The 21,251-nt window shown below is 51.4% G+C and overlaps 1 protein-coding gene across 1 annotated transcript in view; it reads left to right on the top strand.

Annotated features, from left to right (window-relative positions):
- Window positions 1-7,950: 7,950 nt before the first annotated feature.
- The window catches only part of SLC35F3 (solute carrier family 35 member F3), a 240,578-nt gene continuing 227,277 nt past the window's right edge, over window positions 7,951-21,251 (top strand). The window contains exons 1-2 of the mRNA XM_037136763.2: window positions 7,951-8,003; window positions 8,364-8,593. Of these exons, the coding sequence (XP_036992658.2) occupies window positions 7,951-8,003; window positions 8,364-8,593 (283 nt within the window). The remainder of the gene's footprint in view (window positions 8,004-8,363; window positions 8,594-21,251) is intronic.

Below are 21,251 nucleotides of genomic sequence, written 5' to 3' on the forward strand. Positions count from 1 at the left end.
GAACTCAGGGGATCAATGCCTGCTCAGCTTTCAATAAACGGCCAGGGGACCATACCCAAGGAAACGGCAAAGCAGATGTAAAAGTTTACTAATACTGCAACATAGTCCCTAATCAGTTTACTCCCTGATTGATTACAGCGATCAATTAATTCCTCACTCCACGTGCCTAACAACAACAGAGAAAGAAAGAAAGAAAGAAAGAAAGAAAGAAAGAAAGAGGAAAGAAAGATCATATTTCCACCGCTCTCTGATGGAAATATGATCATCTGGAGGTTCCGTAATACTTCGAATCACAATGTCTGGAATACAAAAAAAATTACTAGACATGGATATAAGCAAAACAACATGATGGATGATCAGGAGAAAAAAACTGATGACAGAATCATACCCACAGGTGACCACGATATTAGAGCTAACCAACAGGGCTTTAAATAACTGATTAGCACGTTAACAATCACCAGGGATGCTCTTTCAAAAACGTTGACATTCAGTTCATACAGAGGAGTTTCTCACTGGGAGATCTGGAGAGAAACTCAGAAATTAGTTTTATAAAAATGCTTCCACGTGCTTCTGAGGCACACCTGCATTTACAGAATGTAGTTCCTGAGCATCTATATCAGCCTCATTACAAGTGTTCACTAAAATACAGATTCCCAGGTTTCCCGTCAGGGAACCCCTAAGTGTGAGTAGGATACGAGAGTTTGCACTTTATTTTAATTTTTTTCTTTCAGTTTTGAAATGTAATCGACATACAGTACTGTATAAGTTTAAGGTGTACAGAATAATGACTTGACCACAAGTCACTATGAGTGACTTGTGAAATGATTACCACAAGTGTAGTTAACATCCATCATCTCATCTAAGTACAAAGTATGTTTTCCTTGTGATGAGTAGTTTCAAAATTTACTCTCTTAGAAAACTTCCAAATACCCCAGAGAGCTCTGTTCACTATAGTCATTGTGTTGTACCTTACATCCTTGGCACAGGTTTACCTTATAACTGGAAGTTTGTGCTTTTGACCCCTGTACCCGATTCCCACACTTCCCGCTCTCACACCCAGCCCCACTTCTAGCCACCACAGCTCTGACCACGTTTTCTATGAAATTCCTGTTTCGGGTTCCACATGTGAGTCACGTCATACGGCATTTGACTTGCTCTGTCTGCCTTATTTCACTTAGTATAATGCCCTCAGGTTTCATCCTTGTTCTGGCAAATGGCAAGATTCCCCTTTTTTTATGGTGGAACTGTATTCAGTGGTGTGTGTGTGTGTGTGTGTGTGTGTGTGTGTGTGTGTATCACGTTTTAGTCACTTGGTCATCTATCAACAGACATTTCCATGCCTGGAAGTGAAATTGCTGGGTCATAGGGTAGCTCTACGTTTACATTTTTTGAGGAAACTTCATACTGTTCTTCATAGTGGCCGCACCAATTCACATTCCCACTAACATTCAGATTCTCTTTTCTCCTCACCAGCATTCAGTAGCTCGTATTTTTAATGGCAGCCATTGTAACGGGCATGAGGTGATGTCTCGTTGTGGCTGTAATTTTCATTTGCTTAGTGATTGTGAACACTTTTTATGTACCTGTTGGCCATTTGAATAGCCTCTTTGGGAAAATGTCTATTCAGATCCTTTGCCAATTTTAAATTTGGATTGTTATTATTCTTATTGCTGTTGAGTTGTATGAGTTCTTCACCTATTTTGCATATTAACCCCTCATCAACTGTATGTTTTGCAAAAATTTTATTTCATTTGATGGGCACATTTTCATTTCATCGATTGTTCCTTGTGCTGTATGGACACATTTTGGGTAAGTGTGGCCCCTTGCTTATTTTTTATTTTGTTGCTTGTGCTTCCAGTGTCACCTCCAAAAAGTCATGGCTAAGTTCCATGTCAACAAACTTGTTCACTGTGTGGTCTAGGAGTTTAACGTGTTTAGGCTTACATTTAAGTCTTTAAATATGAAGACTTACAAAGTTTAAGAACCAGCAGTACAGAGGATCCTTGAATGAGAGATTTCCACTATTGCTTTGGTGATTCTGGATATTCCGAGATACTCTGGGCAGAACTTGCCTCTGGGTCTCACTATACGCTGGGGTAGCCACCGTGGCTTCATGCTCTGCTTTGTAAACTATGCGGTGCAGACTGACGGAAGCCCATGTGCTCCTACACAGCCCTTGGGCTCTTTGGGCGGATAGTGTTTGCCAATGAAAACTTCTGCATAAGTGGACGGGAAAGCAGTGGCCCTGCTTTTGCTATTTGGTTGCACTGAAAGCAGTACCACACGTGCAGACAGTTGTACAAACATTTACTAGCAAGTGCTGGGGGAAATGTATCTAGTCTGATCTCCAAGTTGGATGAAGTTGCAGCATTCTGGCTTTTTAGATGCTTTCAGCACATCTAACACTCCCTCCAGGCAGAAGGATAATATTCTAGGGTGGGATTCCATTAGCGTTAGAGTTGCCAGGACACAACTACACATCCTTACACCCACTGGTGAGGAAAAAGTTTGGCAAACGTTGGGTACTATCTCTAAGGAGAAATGTTTTCAATTCTGCATAACCTGTCTACTCAAAGGTGGAGCGGACCTCTGTAACACTCTATCCAAGCCACATCTCTTGAATTTCTGTAATTCCTCCACAGGAGCGCATTCCTAACCCCCATCATGCTATTGAACAGGTAAGCAATTTCAACAGCAGTCGCCCACTTCTGACGCTCATTGGCCAGAAATCAAAGCCTCCGGGTTGATCAGCGCACGGTGGCAGGAGAGCCTGTGGCCGCCTGTGTGTGTTCTGCCATGCTGGCTGCCGCACTGACTGCAGGGGCAATGGCTGGCCCTTGGATCTGCCAGAAAGCGTCCATCTGGGCTGGATTGTTGGATGTGAGCTGCAGCCATCAGAATGAGATTTAAGGAGGTGTTGGTAGAGTCAAGCGTGCCGGGGAGGGGAGGGAGGAGGGGAGATAAACGCGGCGCCCACAGCACCTGGTGAACTGGGGCTGTGATGGTGATGGCCGACTGCCAGCACCCCAAACACCCTGCAACCTTAGGGCAGTGCACCGTCGGACGGGCGGAAACACCACGGAAGTGACATGGTTGCTCTAGCTGATATTTACTAAGTGCTAAACCCAGACCCTTCGCTCTGCTACATTCTAACGTGCTCAAACACACTTAATCTTGATATGGCTATGAGGTTGGTGTGGAAACAATAAAGGTCTAAGGAATTAAATAGAAATTTCAAGGTTGTCTAGGTGGTGAGTGGAGAAGCCAGTACTTAAACCATTTTATCTGACTGCAACCCCATGCTATTTATTTTAAAAGATTAAGGGGAGTAATATGGCTTAACAACTGCACATTTAAAAATCATGTAGCGATTTTAGGTAGCATGAACCTGAATATGTGTCAACAGTTCGATGTTGTTGGAGAGAGAAGGAAAGGAAAGAAAAACAAAGCAAATGGATTTCCCCTTTAGCTACATGGCTAATAATAATAGCTCATATCTGTTAAGTAGTGTGGCCTTGACCATGTCCCAGGCCCATCTTACGTACTTCACGGGTATTAACTCATTTTACCTTCATAATGGTCTCACAAGTCATCCCCTTTATACAGATGAGAAAACTGAGGCTCAGAAAGGCGAGAGACCAGCCCGGGGCTACGGCAGCCGGAATGTGGTGTGTACATGGGACAGGCCTCTGTTCACTTCTGCCACGACCTTCCCTTGGGTTCAGTAAATATGTCTGCAAAAGCGAAGGGGAGGATTCTGAGTTCATGAAACTTTCATCATTATGCACACAAGCAGTTCTCAAATGGTGTGCATGAAGCTCACCTGGCACATTCGGTGACGTGGAGTGGCCCCGTGCCACACTCAGGTGGGATAGGTAAGGACCATCACTTCATAAACAACCGTCCTGGATGATGCAGATGCCAGGTCATCCTCAGAGGATGCTCTGGGAGCACCAGGTCAAGTGGTCCCCATGGCCATCCAAGATCGGCTTAAGATGAGACATATCAAACACAAGAAAAAAATGAGTTGTCGCAAAGCCTTAGAAAAAGCGGTTAAGTAAAAAATCTCTCATACCTACACGTAAATGAAGATAGAGAGGCACCTTATCTTACAGGCTCTCACAAAAAATAGGAGAAGACCATTTATTTTTATTTATTTATATATATTTTAAAGATTTTATTCATTTCTTTAGAGGAGAAGGGAAGGAGAGAGGAACAGAAATGCCAATATATGGTTGCCTCTCATGTGTCCCCTGCTGGGAACTGGCCCGCCACCCAGGCATGTGCCCTGACTGGGAATTGAACCGCAACCCTTTGGTTCGCAGGCCCGTGCTCAATCCAGTGAGCTACACCAGCCAGGGCTATTCATTTTTATTTGTACACTTAAATATTACTTGTTGCCATTTTTTACAATGGCTATGTTGCTTTTGTGATCATACCAGCCAGGAAATAATAATACATCCAGTAGAAAACAGTTCAGAGGAATACCGATGACCCTGGAAAGCTGCATGATGGATTTCATTTTTAGGTTTGCAGCAGAATTGAAGGGAAAGTCCCTCCCCCGCAATACACAGACGGCCTTCCTGCCAACACGGACACCCTGCATTAGCAGTACACGTCTCACAACTAATGAGCTACCACTGACACATCATGCATTGCCAGCCAGAGGTCATAGTTCGTATTGGGGCTTACTCTCGGGGTTGCACAATCTAATGCCATGTATCCAGCAGTAGAGGGTCATCCAGAGCAGTTCCCCTGCATGAAACCCCCTGTGCTCACTCATTCATTCCCCCTCCCACCACTCACCACTCCGACCAGGAAGCCCTGGTGCCCGCAGAGCTCTGACTGTCTACCTGGCTTCGCCTCTTCCACAAGGCCATACGGCAGCAATAACACAATATGCAGTCTTTCCGATTGCCCTTTTTTCACTTGGAAATATGCATTTTAAATTTCTCCATGTCTTTTCACGACTTGATAGTTTTTAATTCTTGTCACTGAGTAACACACCGCTGTCTGCCTGCATCACAGTCTGTTCATCCATTCCCCCTAGAAGGGTATCTTGGTTGGTCCCATGTTTTGTCAATGATGGAGAAAGCTGCTGCAACGACTTTTGTGCTGGTTTCGATGCAGACGTAATTTTCAACTCGGTTTGGAAATAGAAAAGGTGTGTGATTGTTGGATCCTATGGCAAAACGTGTTTGGTTTTTGTGAGAAACTGCAGGACTGCCCTCTGCAGTGGCTGCACCATTTGGCATCTGCACCGGCCATGGAGCACTCCGGCGGCTCCGCGCCTGCGCCAGCACTTGGTGTTCTGGACCGCGGTCGTTGCCACAGGTGTGTAGTGAGTGGAAGCGCTCTCGCTCCTTGTTTTGACTTGAAATTCCCTGAAGCACGTGATGTCGAGCAGTATTTCGCATGCGTATTGGCCAGCTGTGTATCATGTTCTGACACATTCGCTCAGATATTTTGCCAATTTTTAAATTGGGTTGTTCATTTTCTCATTGTTGAGTGTTACGTGTTCTTATTTTGGATGGGAGCCCTTTCTTCGAGGTCTTTCGCACGTTTTCTCAGTGTGTGGCTTGTCCTGTCATTCTTTTGACAACGTCTTTTCCAGGGGCAGCATTTGTTTTAATGAAGCTCAACTTGTCAATTTTTTATTTTGTGGATCACATCTCTGATGCAGCTAAAACATCATCGCTGAACACAGGTTGTCTAGATGTTCTCCTATGTTGTCTGAGACTTTTATAGTTTTTGCTTAGGCCCGTGATCACTGTGTTGCCTTGGATGTCCCGTGTTCCAGCCCCACTGGTTGATCACACTGTCCCTGCTCCATCGAGTGAACCGTGCTCTTTTTCTGGACATCGCTCCACTTTTTTTTGTGTGGGTCTAATTCTGCGCCCCCTGCCGTGTCCCACCACTCCGTGTGCTCCTCCACTGCTACCGCACTGTGTGGCTTATCGTAGCTTTAGAGTAAGTCCTCCCACCTCACCCTCCAATATTTTGTTAGCTACTTAGGGTCGTTTACCTCTCCTATAAAGTTTAGAACTAGTTTTGTTGATGTAAACAAAATAACTTGTTGAAAGTTTGATTGGGAGTACATTGAATCTATACATCAAGTTGGAAAGAACTCACATCCTAACCCAATATCATCTTCCCACCAAAACACATGAAACACCTCTCCATTCATTTATTCTTCATTGATTTCTTTCATCAGAGTTTTGTAATTTTCCTCATCTGGATCTTGCACATATATTTACACCTAAATATTTCATTTTTTTTGGTGCAAACGTAGGTGGTATTATGTTTTAAGTTTCAAATTCCAGTTGTTCATGGCTAGTATGCAGGAAGTTGTTCACTTTTGTGCATGAACCTGCAGACTTGCGGTAATCAATATTTGTTCCTGGTCAATTTTCAGTTGATTGTTTCATGTTTTCAATATAGATAATCATGTTATCTGTGAACAGAGGAAGTTTTGCTTCTTCCCAATGTTCTCAATTTTAATTTCCTTTGCTAATCTGACTGCAGCAGCTGGGATTGCGGTGCAAGGTTGAAAGTGAGTGGTGAGATGGCACGTCCCTGTCTGGCTCCTGGTCTTAGTACGGAAGCTTCTCGTTTCTTTCTATCACGTTAGAGTTCTGTCGACGACCGTTATTAATCCGAGAGAGTTCTCCTCTACCCCTATTTTATTAATTTTAATGTAATTTGTTTAGTCTTTTCTTTTTAAATATTTTATTTATTTATTTTTAGAGAGAGGGGACGGGAGATAGAGGGAGAGAAACACACTGTGCGGTTGCCTCTCGCGCGCCCCCTACTGGGGTCCTGGCTGGCAACGCAGGAATGTGCCCTGACTGGGAATGGAAGGGGTGACCCTTTGGTTCACAGAACCTGCGCTCCAGCCACTGAGTCACAACAGCCAGGGCTATTTTTAATACAAAAATTGTGTGTACAATTTGATTCTAATTTTGTGAAAAACATATTTTACATTGGAAAAAAGAGGAGGAAAGGAGGACACATAATTTATAGTAGTCATTTTCGGCTGGTTAATGGGTATTTTTTTCTTTATATATTTCTGTAGTTCCTAAACTTTCCCTAATGAGCCTATAAGTATTTTCTTTTCACAACAGCAAAATAACTAGGTAAAGCGATTAGGTATTCTAGAGAAATGGCTGGCGGGCAGGAAAAAAAAAGAAGTGGAAATGTAAGAGAGGCCTGCTTTAGCAAAGGAGTAGTCAGTGGTCTAGGAGACTGGAAGTTCTCTGAGGGCCTGGTCTGACTCAACATTCCCCTGCCTAATTAGTCAAATCACCTGCGTCTCGGCTTTGCCTGCAAACTGCCGTTTTATTTATTTGACATTCTGAGCGTGGTCCTCGTGGATATGGGACTAGGTTTCTGTCTTCCCAGTTTTGCTTTCAGTACTGTAGAGGCGGCTCGAGAGATTGAAAGCGAACCGAACTGCTGAACGGGGAGCAGTAGGACCTGACAACTCTTGGCCCCGGTAGGAGGAGCGCGGGTACCTGGTGCCTCTACGGAGCCGAGCGCACGGGCTGCAGCGCCCCCACCTGGCTCCTGCGCGTCCGGCCGGCGAGCACTGCCCGCCTGGGTGCCTCGAGAGCGCACTCAGCTGCCAACGCTCTCCGCGTCCGCCGCTCCCGCGCCCGCGGTGTGCTAGGCGGCAGTGGAGGTGAGGGGCACGGTGCCCGCACGGCCCTGCCGCCTCCTGGCTGTAGGGCGCCGCCACGGGCCGGAGCCCGGCTGAGCCGCGCCCACGCCGCGCGCCGCGGAGGGAGGCGCTGGGGACGGCGGCGCGGGCGCGCACTGGCAGCGCGAGGTGGCGCGGACCCTCGGCGGGCAACGCGCCCTGCTCTCGCGGGTCCGCGGCTGTCGGCAGCTCGGGCCGGCGGCCCCTCCGCCTCAAGTCTGGGCGCCCCCAGCTGCACTCTGCCACTGCCTATGGGGATCCGAGAGTTTCCCGGCGGCGCGCCCCGGGGCAAAGGCATCGCCATGTGAGTAGTGCCTGCTGCGGGTGCGCGGGCGTGTGGCCCTCTGCAGCCGGGACGCCGGGAGGTCTGGGGCTCGGGAAGGGTCTTCCCGCAGAGGGCTCCTCGGGAAGTTCTAGGCGTCCTGTCCCTCGCCACTCGCCCCAACCTGCCTTGCCCCGAGGCGCCCGGGGCTGGGTACAGGAGACGACACCCGACGCCAGGGCTGCCCCCGGAGCTGGGTGGGCGGCGGGCGGCCGGAGGGAAGTGCGGGCCCTGCGGTGACACCTGCCCCAGGCGGCCGGGCCGCGCCCTTGCTCGCCTTCTGATCGGTCCTCACCGAAAACCTCCCCCTCTCTCCCGCCCGGCCCACCTGCCCGGCCTCAGTGGCATGAGGCGGTCACCAGACGTCAGCCCCCGGAGACTGTCCGACATCAGCCCCCAGCTCCGGCAGCTCAAGTACTTGGTAGTGGACGAGTCGATCAAGGAGGACTTGAAATGGTCGCGCTCGGTGGAGGACCTCACCAGCGGGCCCGTGGGGCTCACGTCCATCGAGGAGCGGATCCTGCGTATCACTGGCTACTACGGCTACCAGCCCTGGGCGGCGAGCTACAAAAGTAAGACCCCTCACATAATTTCCCCCTTTCGCCGGTGTGCTTCCCCTGCGGGGGGTTCCTGCAGCCTCCTGAGTGCACGCAGCGACGCGTCCAGCTGCCCCTTCCCCGCAAGGCTGCCCTGCCCGAAGTTTCCCCACGGACCTCTCTAGCCTTGCCCCTCGCGGTGCCACAGTCGGGGAGACATTGGAACCAGTGTGTCCAGAGTTGCAGGCTTCGCTGCGGACCTGGAAGTGACACTGGGGGGGGGGGTGCGGGGTGCGTGGGGGTGGGCGGTCAGGGCTCAGACCGCAGACGTAGGTGGCCTGGATTTTAACTCTTCCCTGGGTCCTCCAGGCCCTGCTGGTGGAGGGCAATTCTTGGCCCTTCGTTTTAGCCGGTCACTCCCTTCGCCCCAGGTCTTGATCTGCCCTCCGTTCGGAGCTTCTGTTTGGAGCATTCTAGGTTTGGTAGAGATGAATGGTCCGGGCCAGGTGGAGCAGCTAAAACTTTCCTTCCCAATGAGCCCCAGGTGGTGGCTTTGGCAGTGCCGCAGTCAATGGCCCAGGCACTGCCTGTGTGATGGGGACTCACTGGGGGACTCTTATCTCGCTCTGGGAGGGAGAAGGTGACCACAGCACACTGCAGGTACCTGTGCCTGTAAATCATACTTAGATGGCCCCTCACGATCGTTTGTTTACTGGGAAAATAGAGGCTGCCAGACCCAGTCAGTGTAAGAAGTGAGTGTCCCTTCTTAGAGAAGACTAACAGCTTAATGATCTTGAGACTTGTTTTTACCCTTGTCCCTTGAAATTGGAACATACTTTGTTGGTCCTTAGGGGGAAAAGAAATTCAGCGTCTGTAAATCAGTCATATTCAGCTCTAAAAATACGTCTACCTTTAGTTTATTTTCCTAAAACCCTTGATTTCAAGCCAGAGGTCAATGGCAGGCTAGCAGTTAGCTGGTTACTTGTAAGCTATTTGCAGGAAGAAACATAGGATTTCAGAGTTTTCTTTTCATGCCCTTATTTGTTTCGAAAGGGCCGTGGTGATTGCATTTAACTCTGTCTAAGCCTTTAAAGGTTATCAGTGTCTCCTCCAGTCTCCTGCTAAAATGGGAGCTGACGAATGGGTTTCAATTGCAGAAGGAAGACAGAGCCCCAAGTTCCCTTTGCAGCTGGAAAACACTGGGCAGAGAGCAACAAGAATGCTCTAGAAAACCCACTGGAAACCATTTCTCTTGTAGATAAGGACAGGATACTCAAATTGTACTTCTGCTTTTAAAATTTCTGTCAGGAATTTTCTGTTCCTTATGTCTAGTCTCTGCTTTCTGAATAACGGCAGACAGCGGTATAAATCACAGCCTTCAGGGACTAGTCCCTTTAGCCCTGGAAGGCACAATAGGGTTTAGCACCGTGATTCCGTCTGTGACCAGCCCCTCGTGCTTTGTGGAGATGTTCTCCAAGGTGTGTGATTTTGGGAGCTCACAGCAGTGATGACTGTGTTTGGTACAAGCACACCGTACCCCTGAGACAGGCCATCTGGAAGATGAGTCCCTGGTACCAGCAGCGGCCGTCTTCGACGCTCTCTGGCTGAGGCTCCCCTGGTGCAAACATCCGCAGACAGGTGGCAGGGGCCGTGGTGCTGGGGCAAGGTCAGCCCCGTCTGCTCCCTCAATTCCTGTGAAGAGTCCTCTATATTCCAAGGCATTTCCTTCCTACTAAAATGCTTTTGATGACAACTGACATTTTGACGAATTAATTGGATTTTAAGTTTAAATTTAGAGAAACTAATGTTTTATTAATACAGCCAAAGACATTTTAAGAGCATTACTTTGGCTGTTTTGCCATTTTTTCCCAAGTAGGGAAAAAATCATGAAGATGCTCATCTGTGCATTGCTATCAGTTATTCTGTTTGTTGGCCGGTAATCACACCTAATGAATGGGGATAGAGGAAGATTACAAAGTAATAAAGTCACCGTTATTCTTGTGGTCTCCAGAGCAAGTTCTGGGATGCACCAAGCTTCATCCTGGGTGTTGTGTGACCTTGTAGTCACCTTTCAAAGTGGCCTATCTCTGTCCCCATTAAAGGAGTTGGCAATGACCGTTTCTAGACTCTTTGAGAGGTCTGAGTGAGTTGCCCTTGGGGCAGCAGGAATTATTTGAATGACCAAGTATGCACCGTATCCATTTGCTTTTTAGACCTAGTTTGGGCAGTGAAGGTGGACGAGGTAATTGGGAATAGTGCAGACATTAGCTCTGCTTGGTGTTCGCAACCCAATTGGTGAGGCCGACAAGCCACACTCTGGACAGGTGCCTGTTTGGGAGGAATTGTTTTGAAAAACCCTGAAAGCCCCTGGGTCTGAGAGGCCTGGGCTGTTGGAGCATCCCACTGAGGATTAAACTATAAACAAGCAGGTTGGAAGGGTTGAGCTCCTCTTTCGATGGCTGGCATCTGTCCTCCGAGCACCCACACGTGGGCAGCGTCCTGGGCAGCCCCTCTCTTCCCACCTGTGGGTGCATCGGAGCCCAGGCGGCAGGCGTGGTCTCAGCGTCTCCTCTGCGGATGCCCGTGGGCCGAGCGATCGCTGCCTGCAGGAGGAGAGCGTCTCACGCACCCCCGTAGTGATCCGTGCTGACCTCCCCTCGGTTTCGAAGTGCTTCACCCCGTCCTTTCTCTTCCATCGCAAGCATCGTCCTTGACCTCCTGAACCACAGACTAGACCAGAATTCTTGATGGCGGGCTTGGGTGGAGCCTGTGGTTACTCAATGTCAGCACCATGGACAGTTTGTACTGAATAATTCTTTTCTTTTGGAGGGTGCCCTGTGCATGGCAGGTGTTTGGCAGCATCCCTGGCCTCTAGCATCCCCCGCCACGACAGCCAACAACGTTTCCGGACTGTGCCCAGTGTGGCCTGCGAGTGTGCCTCTGTGTGGGAACCCCTCCCTAACCCACCCCCGGGCTTAGACCCCGGGCTGCCTCTTCCTGCCGGCCACAGCGCACCTGGCAGGCTGACCTTCTGAAGTCCCCGCCTCTCCTCCTTCCTCGTGGCCGCGTAGGCTTTCAGGACCTGCCAGGTTAGAATAAAGAGCTTTCGGAAAGAGCCTGTGGTGTCTCTCCCACACCCACTCGCCATAAATGGGCACCTCAGAGGGTGTGCTTCAGAATTCAGGACAGTTTGGGCGGTTCCTCTTCATGACCCCTTCCCCTTCCCACCTCATCCACAGCAGAAGGGATATGACGGACTGGAACGCCTTCTGATGCCCCCACGGGGGAGGGGATGGCTGTGGAGGGAGTGCGAGGGGTGGAGATCAGGGGTAGGCCTCCGAGTAGCGGACGCCCCGCTGATGTGTGGGGACTGGCAGATTTCGCCACTGGGGCGATGGCGGTTTCGGATCTGGCGGATGCCGCGTGCAGCCTCTTATGCAGGATGAAGGAGCATCTATAAACGCTCCCTTATTTTCACTCATGCATTTAGTAAACTTCTCTGGAGCACTTATGCTGTGCTGGAATGCAGAGATGGGAGATGCAGTCACTGCCGAGCTGTGCCCTGGGCGAGAGCCAGGTCTGCAGGTACCTGCATCCAGGAAGCAGATCCACCACTTGCAGGTGGCAGGGTGTGTTACTTTGCAAAAAGCTTCCCTAAAGGACGTTTTCAAATAGTGAGCTCGCATTTTTCTAGCAAAGAAACCTTTTAGGAGGAGCTTTGGGAGACCATGTTAATTGCTTGAAATGATGTGTACCTGTCTTCTGTGTTCTTAATACAAGCAGGGCTGGTATGTTCAGATAAAAAAAAAAAAGGCTTTGCAAATGCTGGTGGGTTTCGTTTTAAGTCATTTGTAGAGTGGAGGGTGGGTGGGTCTCAAATGACCGCCACCCCCTCTCTAGCTGGGTGGTCACTTCTACCTGCTATTGGAGACCTGAACCCGGGCTGGGAGCGTGATGGTAGGTGACTGGGCCGTGAATCACTCACCTGGTGACAGGAGATCTCAGGATTCAAGAGCCTCAGGGTTTGAAGTGTTAGAAAGGGACCCTAAGGGGAGGGGGCAGGGTTTGTGGAGAAAGACCCTCCTCTGGCTCTCCGCCGCCAGCCAGGGTGCGGTGCTGTGGGTTAGGGCGCTGGGCACGGACCGTCCTCACCAGTGAGAACTGGACCGAGCCTGGTGGCGTCATCGACTGCATGGTGAGCAACTTCTGTCTGACCGTCCTCCCCAAATAGTAAAGGTCAGGTCAGTGACTCAGAAATGACCCACCTGTAAGAGGCTGATACTCTGGTTGTAAAAGTTCATTCTAGAATGGAGCCTGGCATTTGAAAACACTACCCAGAAAGGAGTTTATTTTATGTTAAAATAAACAAGTTGGAGGGGATGGGGGCGGGGTGGCGTGACCGTAAGGCATAGCAGTTTCTGTTGTCTGGGGGAGCAAGTTTTATTCCTGCCAATGACTTGCAACTACTTTTTGGAGACTTGAAAGGATTAAAACGCAGACCAGTTATTTTTTAAAGAAAACCGAGTGCTCCTGGGACCCTCAGATGTTGAAGCACAGGTGTTAGAACCTTTGCACCTGGCTGTGAGGGCAGCCGCCCACGCTCTGCCTGCAGGAAGCGGTGGTCTTCACACTGGCCTGGTGGGGGGCCTTCTGTTGCATTCAGGAGCCTGTCCTGTCCTTCACGGCTGGAAGAGTGCAGGCTGGCTGCACTAAAAAATTAATCCGCCCCTGTGCGAGCTGAGCCGCTGAACTCCGTCAAGCATTTTCCTGAGTGTTGATAAGGAGACTCATCGGAATTCTATCCCTGACTGAAGGAGGGGACGACCTGGCCCCTTTAACGCTTCAGGGGAAGCAGAGGAAAGGGGCTCACGGAGCTGCAGTCACAGCCCAGCTTCCTCCCTTTCTACAAAGGTCACCGAGGGAGTGGCCTCTGTGGACCTCTGTTTTCTTATCTACAGAGTGGGGGACGGTGTCGCCACTTTGCAGGCCTGTCGTGAGGAGTGAGTGAAATAAGGTGTATACATAGTCTCTAGCCTTTTGCCCGGCGACAGTACACTGTTTTCGTTTATTTACTTTACCAAATCGGTGCCAGCACCCAGAGACCAGTGATGGAATACAAAGATTTGCCCTCAAACCTTGCAGACCGGAGGGAGAGAGGCGACATCTGAAGTGATGACACGGCTGGCCTGGGTTGCTTTGGGAGTCCTTTCTCAGGACAGGGGGTCCAGCGCAGCGGCCAGAGAGCAGTCAGCCATGGGGCGGGGGCAGGGCTCACGCCCCAGGGAGGGGCCAGCCTGTGCACAGCACTGTTGTGCGTGACTCCTGGGAGGCCATTTGGCTGGAGCGCAGCACGGTGGCAGGGGTGCCTCAGAGGCAGCTGCCAACATGAACCACCTCTGCTGGTAGGTTACGCCCTAGTCACCTGACCTGCGGTCCCGAGGTGCACGGGGCGTGTCCCCTCTCTCATTCAGGCCCCAGTGCAGGTGCACCTCCTCCAGGGTGCCTCCCCGAGCACGTTAGGTCTGGTGAACGTGCTTGCTGGGCTGTCACAGCACTGTCACTTCTCAGGCATGCTGTCATGGCCAGTGTGACTTGTGTCACCTGCTGACACTCACGGGTGACAGGCTTTGTAAGGGCAGGGCTCTCTGCTGTGTCTGCCGCCCGCACTGTGACACTTGGCACAGGTGATTCTCTCCAATTACTGCACGTCTCTGGCACCTGAGCCAATAAACGCTTGTTAAATGGGATGATGAAAGTGCACACACCCCCACCCCCACCCCCCGGCCTCGAGTGTCCACGTCTCTGCGGGGTCTCTCGGAATTCTCCTGTGTGGAGCACTTCCGACCTCTGCTCTCAGTCAGAAGCTGGGGCGCCATCGCTTGGTCTCTGGTCTTCACCTGAACTCCGCTGAGAGCCCTGACCTCTGCTCGGCATGGGCCTGTCTCCCGAACAGTGTCGCGTCTAGGTTCTACTGCAGAGTGGTGTGGAGAAATGAACAGGGCCCCGGGAACAAGCAACGTGGGTCAGGGGAATGGAGAAGGTGTCCTGCCAGCGAGGGGTAGTCCTGGGGTGGGGGCGGGAATAAAATAAGCAGAGGCCACGTCTTTATGAGGCTGCTGGAGCTGACACCTTTGGGACTGTCTTCCCGGCCTGCTGTCCCCCTTCACTGTCCTTCAGCGTGTCCTCAGGGTGCCCACAGCAGCTCCGGCCCTCCCTCTCTGAACCGGAAATCAAGGTCTAGTCTGGGGTGGCCCGTGAGTGTGGGAGATGCTGCGAAGTGGCTGTTCTGGCTTCAGCGTGGTTGGTTGCGGAGGCAGAGAAAGCTGGTCTACGGAGAAGAACTGGGCAGTTTGGAAAGCCCAGGCCACTTCCAGGACACCACAGGTCCTGTCTCCCTCCCGGGTCAGTGTCCTGCTGCAGCCCCTGCAGGCGCCCGGGCCTGCACCGCAGCCTTGCAGCCGCCTTCCTGCACTGTGAGCAGAGCCTTCCTGGCACAGCGGCAGGCCCCTCTGAATGTGCATGCCCAAGAACTTCATTGGCAGTGAGACAGGGCTTCCTGCTGCTGAGATGGAGGCGATCCCGGAGCCTCGGTCGCTGGAGGCACCAGGAAAAGAGGGCACCTGGAACCGGCGGGATGGAGTGCGTACTCCTTGGGGTCAGGTGGTGGGGCAGAGTTTTTAAAAATGTGACGTCTTGGTGTCAATTCAGTGGCGAGTGTGTCTTGGTTGGGAGGGTGATAGAACCGCTGTAGTTCCTCACTGTGAGCCTAGAGACGGGCTGTGCAGGGAGGAACCTGGTCGCTTCTCCTGGTTCACGATGGTGACCGGCCCTCGGACAGTGGTCTAGGTCAGGGGCACCCATTTTTCTCATGCGGTGTGAGTCGGCCTTGATTTGTGATGGCATTTGGGGTTGTGGGAAAGAAACGGCTCCTCTCGGGTGATTCACCAGGTGCAAGGCCGGAGGCCGTTGGGCTCCCGAGCTTCTCAGAACAATGGTCTCCTTTGACAGGCGCTGTCTGCGACACTCAGGTGTTCTCCTGGTCACTCGGCAGTGTCTCGTCTGTTCGGTGAGGAGAGGAAAGCATTTTTATGCTTCTCCACCATCCGCTTTATAAGAGTGTGGAGTTGTACACCTCCGGGTATGTCCTCCACGGTTTTTCCCAAAGGGTGGCAAGGAAAGTGTTCTTACTGAATGTCGATTTCGATTCCTTATTTTCCTGTTTGCAAGGTGAGTCTGCTCACTTCCAGTGAACGCATGTGAAGATGTTCTCTTCTTAAAAGGAGGAATAGACCGTACAGTTGCAGGCGTGAGACGCTGGGGTCTTGTGCGTTGCTCTCGTCCGTGCAGGTGCGGGGGTTTGATAAACACTTTTCACGGAGGAGGAGGAGGAGTGCGTTGTGCTGCCGTGTGGTGCCTGGGGCGGACCTGACGTCCCCTCCGCTGCACGTTTTAAAGGAGCGCACTGGCCGTTGAGACTTTGAAGACCATGTAAACCCATGACCCGCAACAGCAGATTTCAAGAGTTTATCCAAACTCTTTTACTTTTAAGTCAGCATTGTGTTTTATTAAATATTAATCCTAAAATTATTTTGTTGATGTACCTGATTTTTGCAGTGGGTGTGTTTTCAAGGTTACAAGTAGGTAAAATTTATGTATCTAGAGTTTATTCTAAAACCACTGGAGAACTGGCTCGTGTGTGTGTGTGTGTGTGTGTGTGTGTGTGTGTCTGGTTGTGGTTTTGTTTGTACTACCCACAAGCTGCGTTGTACCTTGTGATTCTCCCAGAATCTCTCTGGGGGTCTCACTGTGGTGGCTGGAAGGTGAAGAAAGGAACCTGTGGGCCAGGCAGGGGCTTCAGAAAATCACTGCATGAAATTTCAAACACTGCTCATGAGAGGGTTCATTTGTAAATGGTGGGGACTATTCAAACTGTGAAAACGACTATGAATGCACATCCATCCATCCATCTACCCTCCCGCCCACCTGCCCACTAACCCACCCATCCCCCCATTCATCTGTCCATCCACCCACCCGCCTGCCCATCTATCCATTCATCTGTCTGTCCGTCCACCCAGACAGCAAGTCACTCAGTGTTTCTAAGAGGCAGTAAATATATTCATGTCTAAGATAAACACATACTAAGGATGTAGCACAGTTACTATTGCCTAGAAAATTACGCAGAGGGAAGATAAGACAGACACAGGCGGACCAGCCACGTGTTTCTCCTTGGTGCCTCCCTAACCGAATGCCCCGGGGGGCCGTGCTGGATCGGCCTTGCACGAAACTGTATTGGTCACGTCACTGCACGAGAGCTCATGGAGGGTACCAGCAACACTAGCTAGTGACGGCAGGACAGGGTGGCGGGCCCCTGGGAGCATCTCGTTCTCTTCCTTTTTCTCTAAAAGACTCGAGCTTGGCTGCTTTCATCAGAGGTCTAATTTGTTCATTCGATGTATCGTAGCCGACCAGCCTTTTTTCCTCTTTCATGAAATCATGCGACAACAAACCTCTTCGACTGGATTGATGAGATTAAGCTACTAGCCCAGAACTGTCTCCCCTGCTTCCTGCTGCCGGCGATCTGTTTCTTCCCAGCTCCAAGGCAGGCGGCCTGGGTCCCAGGCCGTTGTTCTGTTGTTCTCCCTCTAAGGAGGGCCCAGCGGAGAGAACGTTCCAGAGGGGCGGGGTTTGCTCAAGGCTCTACCTGTTCTTAGCAGCACAGGGCACATCGTGCTCCAGCATTCCTCTCGGTTCCATCAGGGGAAAACTCACACGTCCGCAGGCACTCTCTTCTGGTGGCTGTTCAGCTCGGGAGTCATAACACTGTCCAACTCGGACAGAGGGGAAGGGAGCGGTGTCCCCAAGGGCCACCTCCACTTTCATGTATTTCACCGAAACTCAGAGCCCCCTGCTGAATGTGTCTGTCACTTTCCGGGATCTGGAGCCTGTTCTGCAGTTCCTTCCCCGTGGGGGTGGGAGGGACGCGAGGGTCCGAGTCCTGCCTGGTCGCTGAAACACACCGTCTCACCCAGCTCTCGCTCGCTCTCTCTCTCTCCCCCCTCCACCCCCAGCTAGTCTCTGGGCTGACCCCATGGAAGTCTGGGTGCTGACGGAAGGCCACGGCTCTCTGGAACTCATGGTCCGCAGTGGCCATGAGTCCCCGGAGCAACTCAGAGTCACTGGGATCCAGACCCAGGGTCCTGGGCTTCCTCAGGGCAGGGAGGAGGCCTGAGCAGCCAGGGTCCCCTGCCACCGCCTGCCCGATCCCGGGCCAGGAGGGGCGGATAGTTTTCTTCCCATGACTTGGTCTCTGGTCCCAGCATGGGGACGGCCTCACTGTCTACAGAAAGGCATCTGTGTTGCTCTGGGGAAAACACTGTATAAAGAAAAGTACTATGATTGTCACTTACATGACACGTGGTGCAACCCATATAGTGCGTCGCTCACACACATCTGGTCACTGCGCAGGTCCCTCAGCTCTCCGTGTGGACCGAGACTGCCGACCATCTCCATGGGCCTCAGGCAGCTCAGGACGCTTGACAGAGTCCCCCTCGGGGGCCCTGGGAAGACACATGGTCGCTGTTCGTGGATAGGGAAACGACACTGAGGGGGAAGAGACCACTCGAAGATGATGTTGTTTCTGTCTCAAGGTGAATACCTGAGACTCGGGGGCCATATTAGAAGTTATGGGGGTTTGTGTGTTGAAAGGGAAGACCTGCTCTTCAATAATAAGCCAAAGGAGCCCCTCTCGGAACCTGTAGTGGACGAGAGCTGCAGAGGAGCCGCCGTGAGCTGACCACAAATGGAAACAACTGATGGGTTTCAGAATGAAGTTCAAGGTCAGAGAGTGTCCAGTGGAAGGTGAGGGGAAAGTTCGAATTGCGACAGTTCTGGAGAGAAGCATGCGTGAAGGCAGCAAAACTGAGGAAAGAGAGGTGACGGCCACTTCACCGGGCTGCGAGAAGCGCGTGGAAGCCGTCTCCGGTGGATCTGGGCACTGAGCCCCGTTGGGCGAATGTCCAGGAGTGGCGTTTCTGGGCCAGCGTCGCCGGGGACAGACTTCGGCGGGCCCCAACAACCCCGCTTCCAGGTCGTCAGCCCTCGAACAGTCCCTCTTCCTGAGTGTGGGCGGGGCCTGGAGCGGGTTTCCAGCCCACGGAACACGGCACCTGGTGGGACATGGTCCTAACCTGAGGTTATGCTGTGTGGCCTGCAAGTCCATCTTTCTGTCAGGCACTCCTTCCATCTGTTCTCCTGCAGGCCAGCCTGGACGAGACAGCTGACAGGGTCAGGGGCCCATGTGGCAGAGAACCGCAGGTGGCCTTCAACGGCTGACAGTGGCCTCCGGCCGACAGCCAGCAAAACAAGTGACGTGTGCAGTCCTCTGATCACGAGGAGCCAGAGGCTGCCCACCAGACCCCCAGGGGGACAGCAGGGCCTTCCCTGGTCAGGCTGCAATGAGGACCGGCCCCAGCCGGCACTGCGGTCTCATCCAGCCTGGCTGTCCTTTTTACGTCTGGCAAAGGGATTTGGCAAGATCACATCCCGAGTCCCCACCAGCACAGTCCCGTGAGTCTATGGTTTGTCTCTACCACCTGAGAACATCATCTGTTCTGGGCTGGGGTGGGGGGGTCCGACCTTTTGGCGTCTCTGGGCCACACTGGAAGGAGAAGAGTTGTCTTGGACCACACAGTAAATACACTGTGACATGGAATCACACACACACACAAATAAAACCCTCAGTGTTTTAAGTAAATTCACGATCTTGTGTTGGGCCACATTCGTAGCCATCCTGGGCTGCATGCAGCCCACGGCCGCGGTTGGACACCCGGGTTTAGAGGTTAAAGAAAAATTAGGAGGCTAAACAAACGGTGTCTTATCTGGAAAATTAGCCCAGTCCGAATTTCTGCTTCAGTCTGTGCAGACAAAGCCCACGCATGGACTCCCGGTGCGACGTCAGCTGAAAGGGGCAGACCTGGTAACAGAGTTCCTTCTCACTGCGCCACTCCTACTTTCAATTTCTTTTGGTTCATTGACCAAAAATATATCGGCCAAATCTTCTAGGATTAATCATGGTGGACACTAAAACTCAGGAGATTTTGCAGTTGCATTTCAAAGCCTCGAAGATGAGAGGCATAGCAATTTAGGTTTCTAGAGCAATCCTTAAAGAAAATGAGGGTTTTGGCAGAGCTGCCGAATGCCCACCTTTCGGGGGACAGAAGGGTCGATCGGGAGACCTAACGCTGGCCCCCCTGGGCTGTTCTGCGAGACACTCACAGAGCTTTGAATGTATTTTTTGGAGAAGTCACACTGCCGTGGCAGCCACCTGAAAGCTCGGGTGGGTGGCAGGAGCCGACAGAATCAGCGGGGTGGGAGCCTTTGGTGGAGGTGAGAGAGAGCAGTGGAGAAGTGTTGAAAGGTGGTCGGGAGGCCCAGCCCTCGGCGTCGCCCCTTTGAGAATGACTGCTTTCAGTCATTACAGAGTGCTTTCTCCCACTGTGGCGGGTCCTAATGAAGACAGCAGCAGACACACGGGGAAGGACTCAGGGGGCTCAGGCTTCTCCCCTCCCTGCTGTTGCAGCAGAATCTGCCTTTGATGTCCAGGCGGAAAGCTGGCTGAGGTTGGCCTTTGGCTTTCCTTTCTCTCCGCAAACATGTATGGCAACTCCCTGCCCGGCAGGCTGTGGGCGGCAGAAGGCTGGGTGAGGACTGTGGGAAGGTCCGTTGGTAGAGCACTGGTGTACTTCTGGGGTCCTCAGAGCCCCGGGGGCGTCTGTGAGCTGTGCATGCTTAGTTGGGATTTTGGCACAAAGTGCTCCATCCTGTTTGGGACCCTGTCGTGTGAGTTGTTCGCTGCCGTTATGCTGCTAAGAAGAATGTGGTAGCAGAGCAGGCGCGCCCGGCTATGACACAGATGCACACTTTACCTGTCTGATTAAAAGGGGCTCTGTCCGTGGGTGCCTCCTGAGTAGGGCCCCAGGGAAACCGCAGGCCCTCCTCACTCTATAGTTCCTCATTCCCCGAGACGTGTGTGCTGCTCATGTTTCTCCTACACTCGTTACTGCATCTTTTCCATGCAGTTGAATTCCTTATTCTGAAAAGAAATATCCACAAATCCACTCATATAATCCAGATAATTCCCTGATAATAAGTAGTCAGCTAAATGGGAGTCAGCTAAATGGAATATATACATATTTATATTCATATTCATATTTATATTTATATTTACAGGGGAAGAGAAGGAGAGAGGGAGAGAAATATCAATGTATGGTTGTCTCTCATGTGTCCCCTGCTGGGAACTGGCCTGCAACCCAGGCATGTGCCCTGACTGGGAATCGAACCATGATCCTCTGGTTCACAGGCTTGTGCTCAATTCACTGAGCTACCTACACCAGCCAGGGCTATATATTTTTTTAAATATTTATTTTTAAAGAGGGGAGGAGAGGGAGAAAGGGAAACATTAATGTGTGGTTGCTTCTCATACGCCCCCTACTGGGGACCTGGCCTGCAACCCAGGCATGTGCCCTGACTGGGAACTGAACCCTGGACTGCTTGGTTCCCAGGCCAGCCTCAGTCCACTGAGCCACACCAGCCAGGGTGGGTTATATTGTCAGGCTGTTGAAACCCATGTGTATTTAACTTGAGAAGCTACCACTAGACAAGATGGAAACACATTTTAACTAGGAATATTTTAATG

Source organism: Artibeus jamaicensis, unplaced genomic scaffold (assembly GCF_021234435.1).
Source record: "Artibeus jamaicensis isolate MK-2021 breed Jamaican fruit bat unplaced genomic scaffold, CSHL_Jam_final contig_473, whole genome shotgun sequence".
NCBI classification, from domain to species: domain Eukaryota; kingdom Metazoa; phylum Chordata; class Mammalia; order Chiroptera; family Phyllostomidae; genus Artibeus; species Artibeus jamaicensis.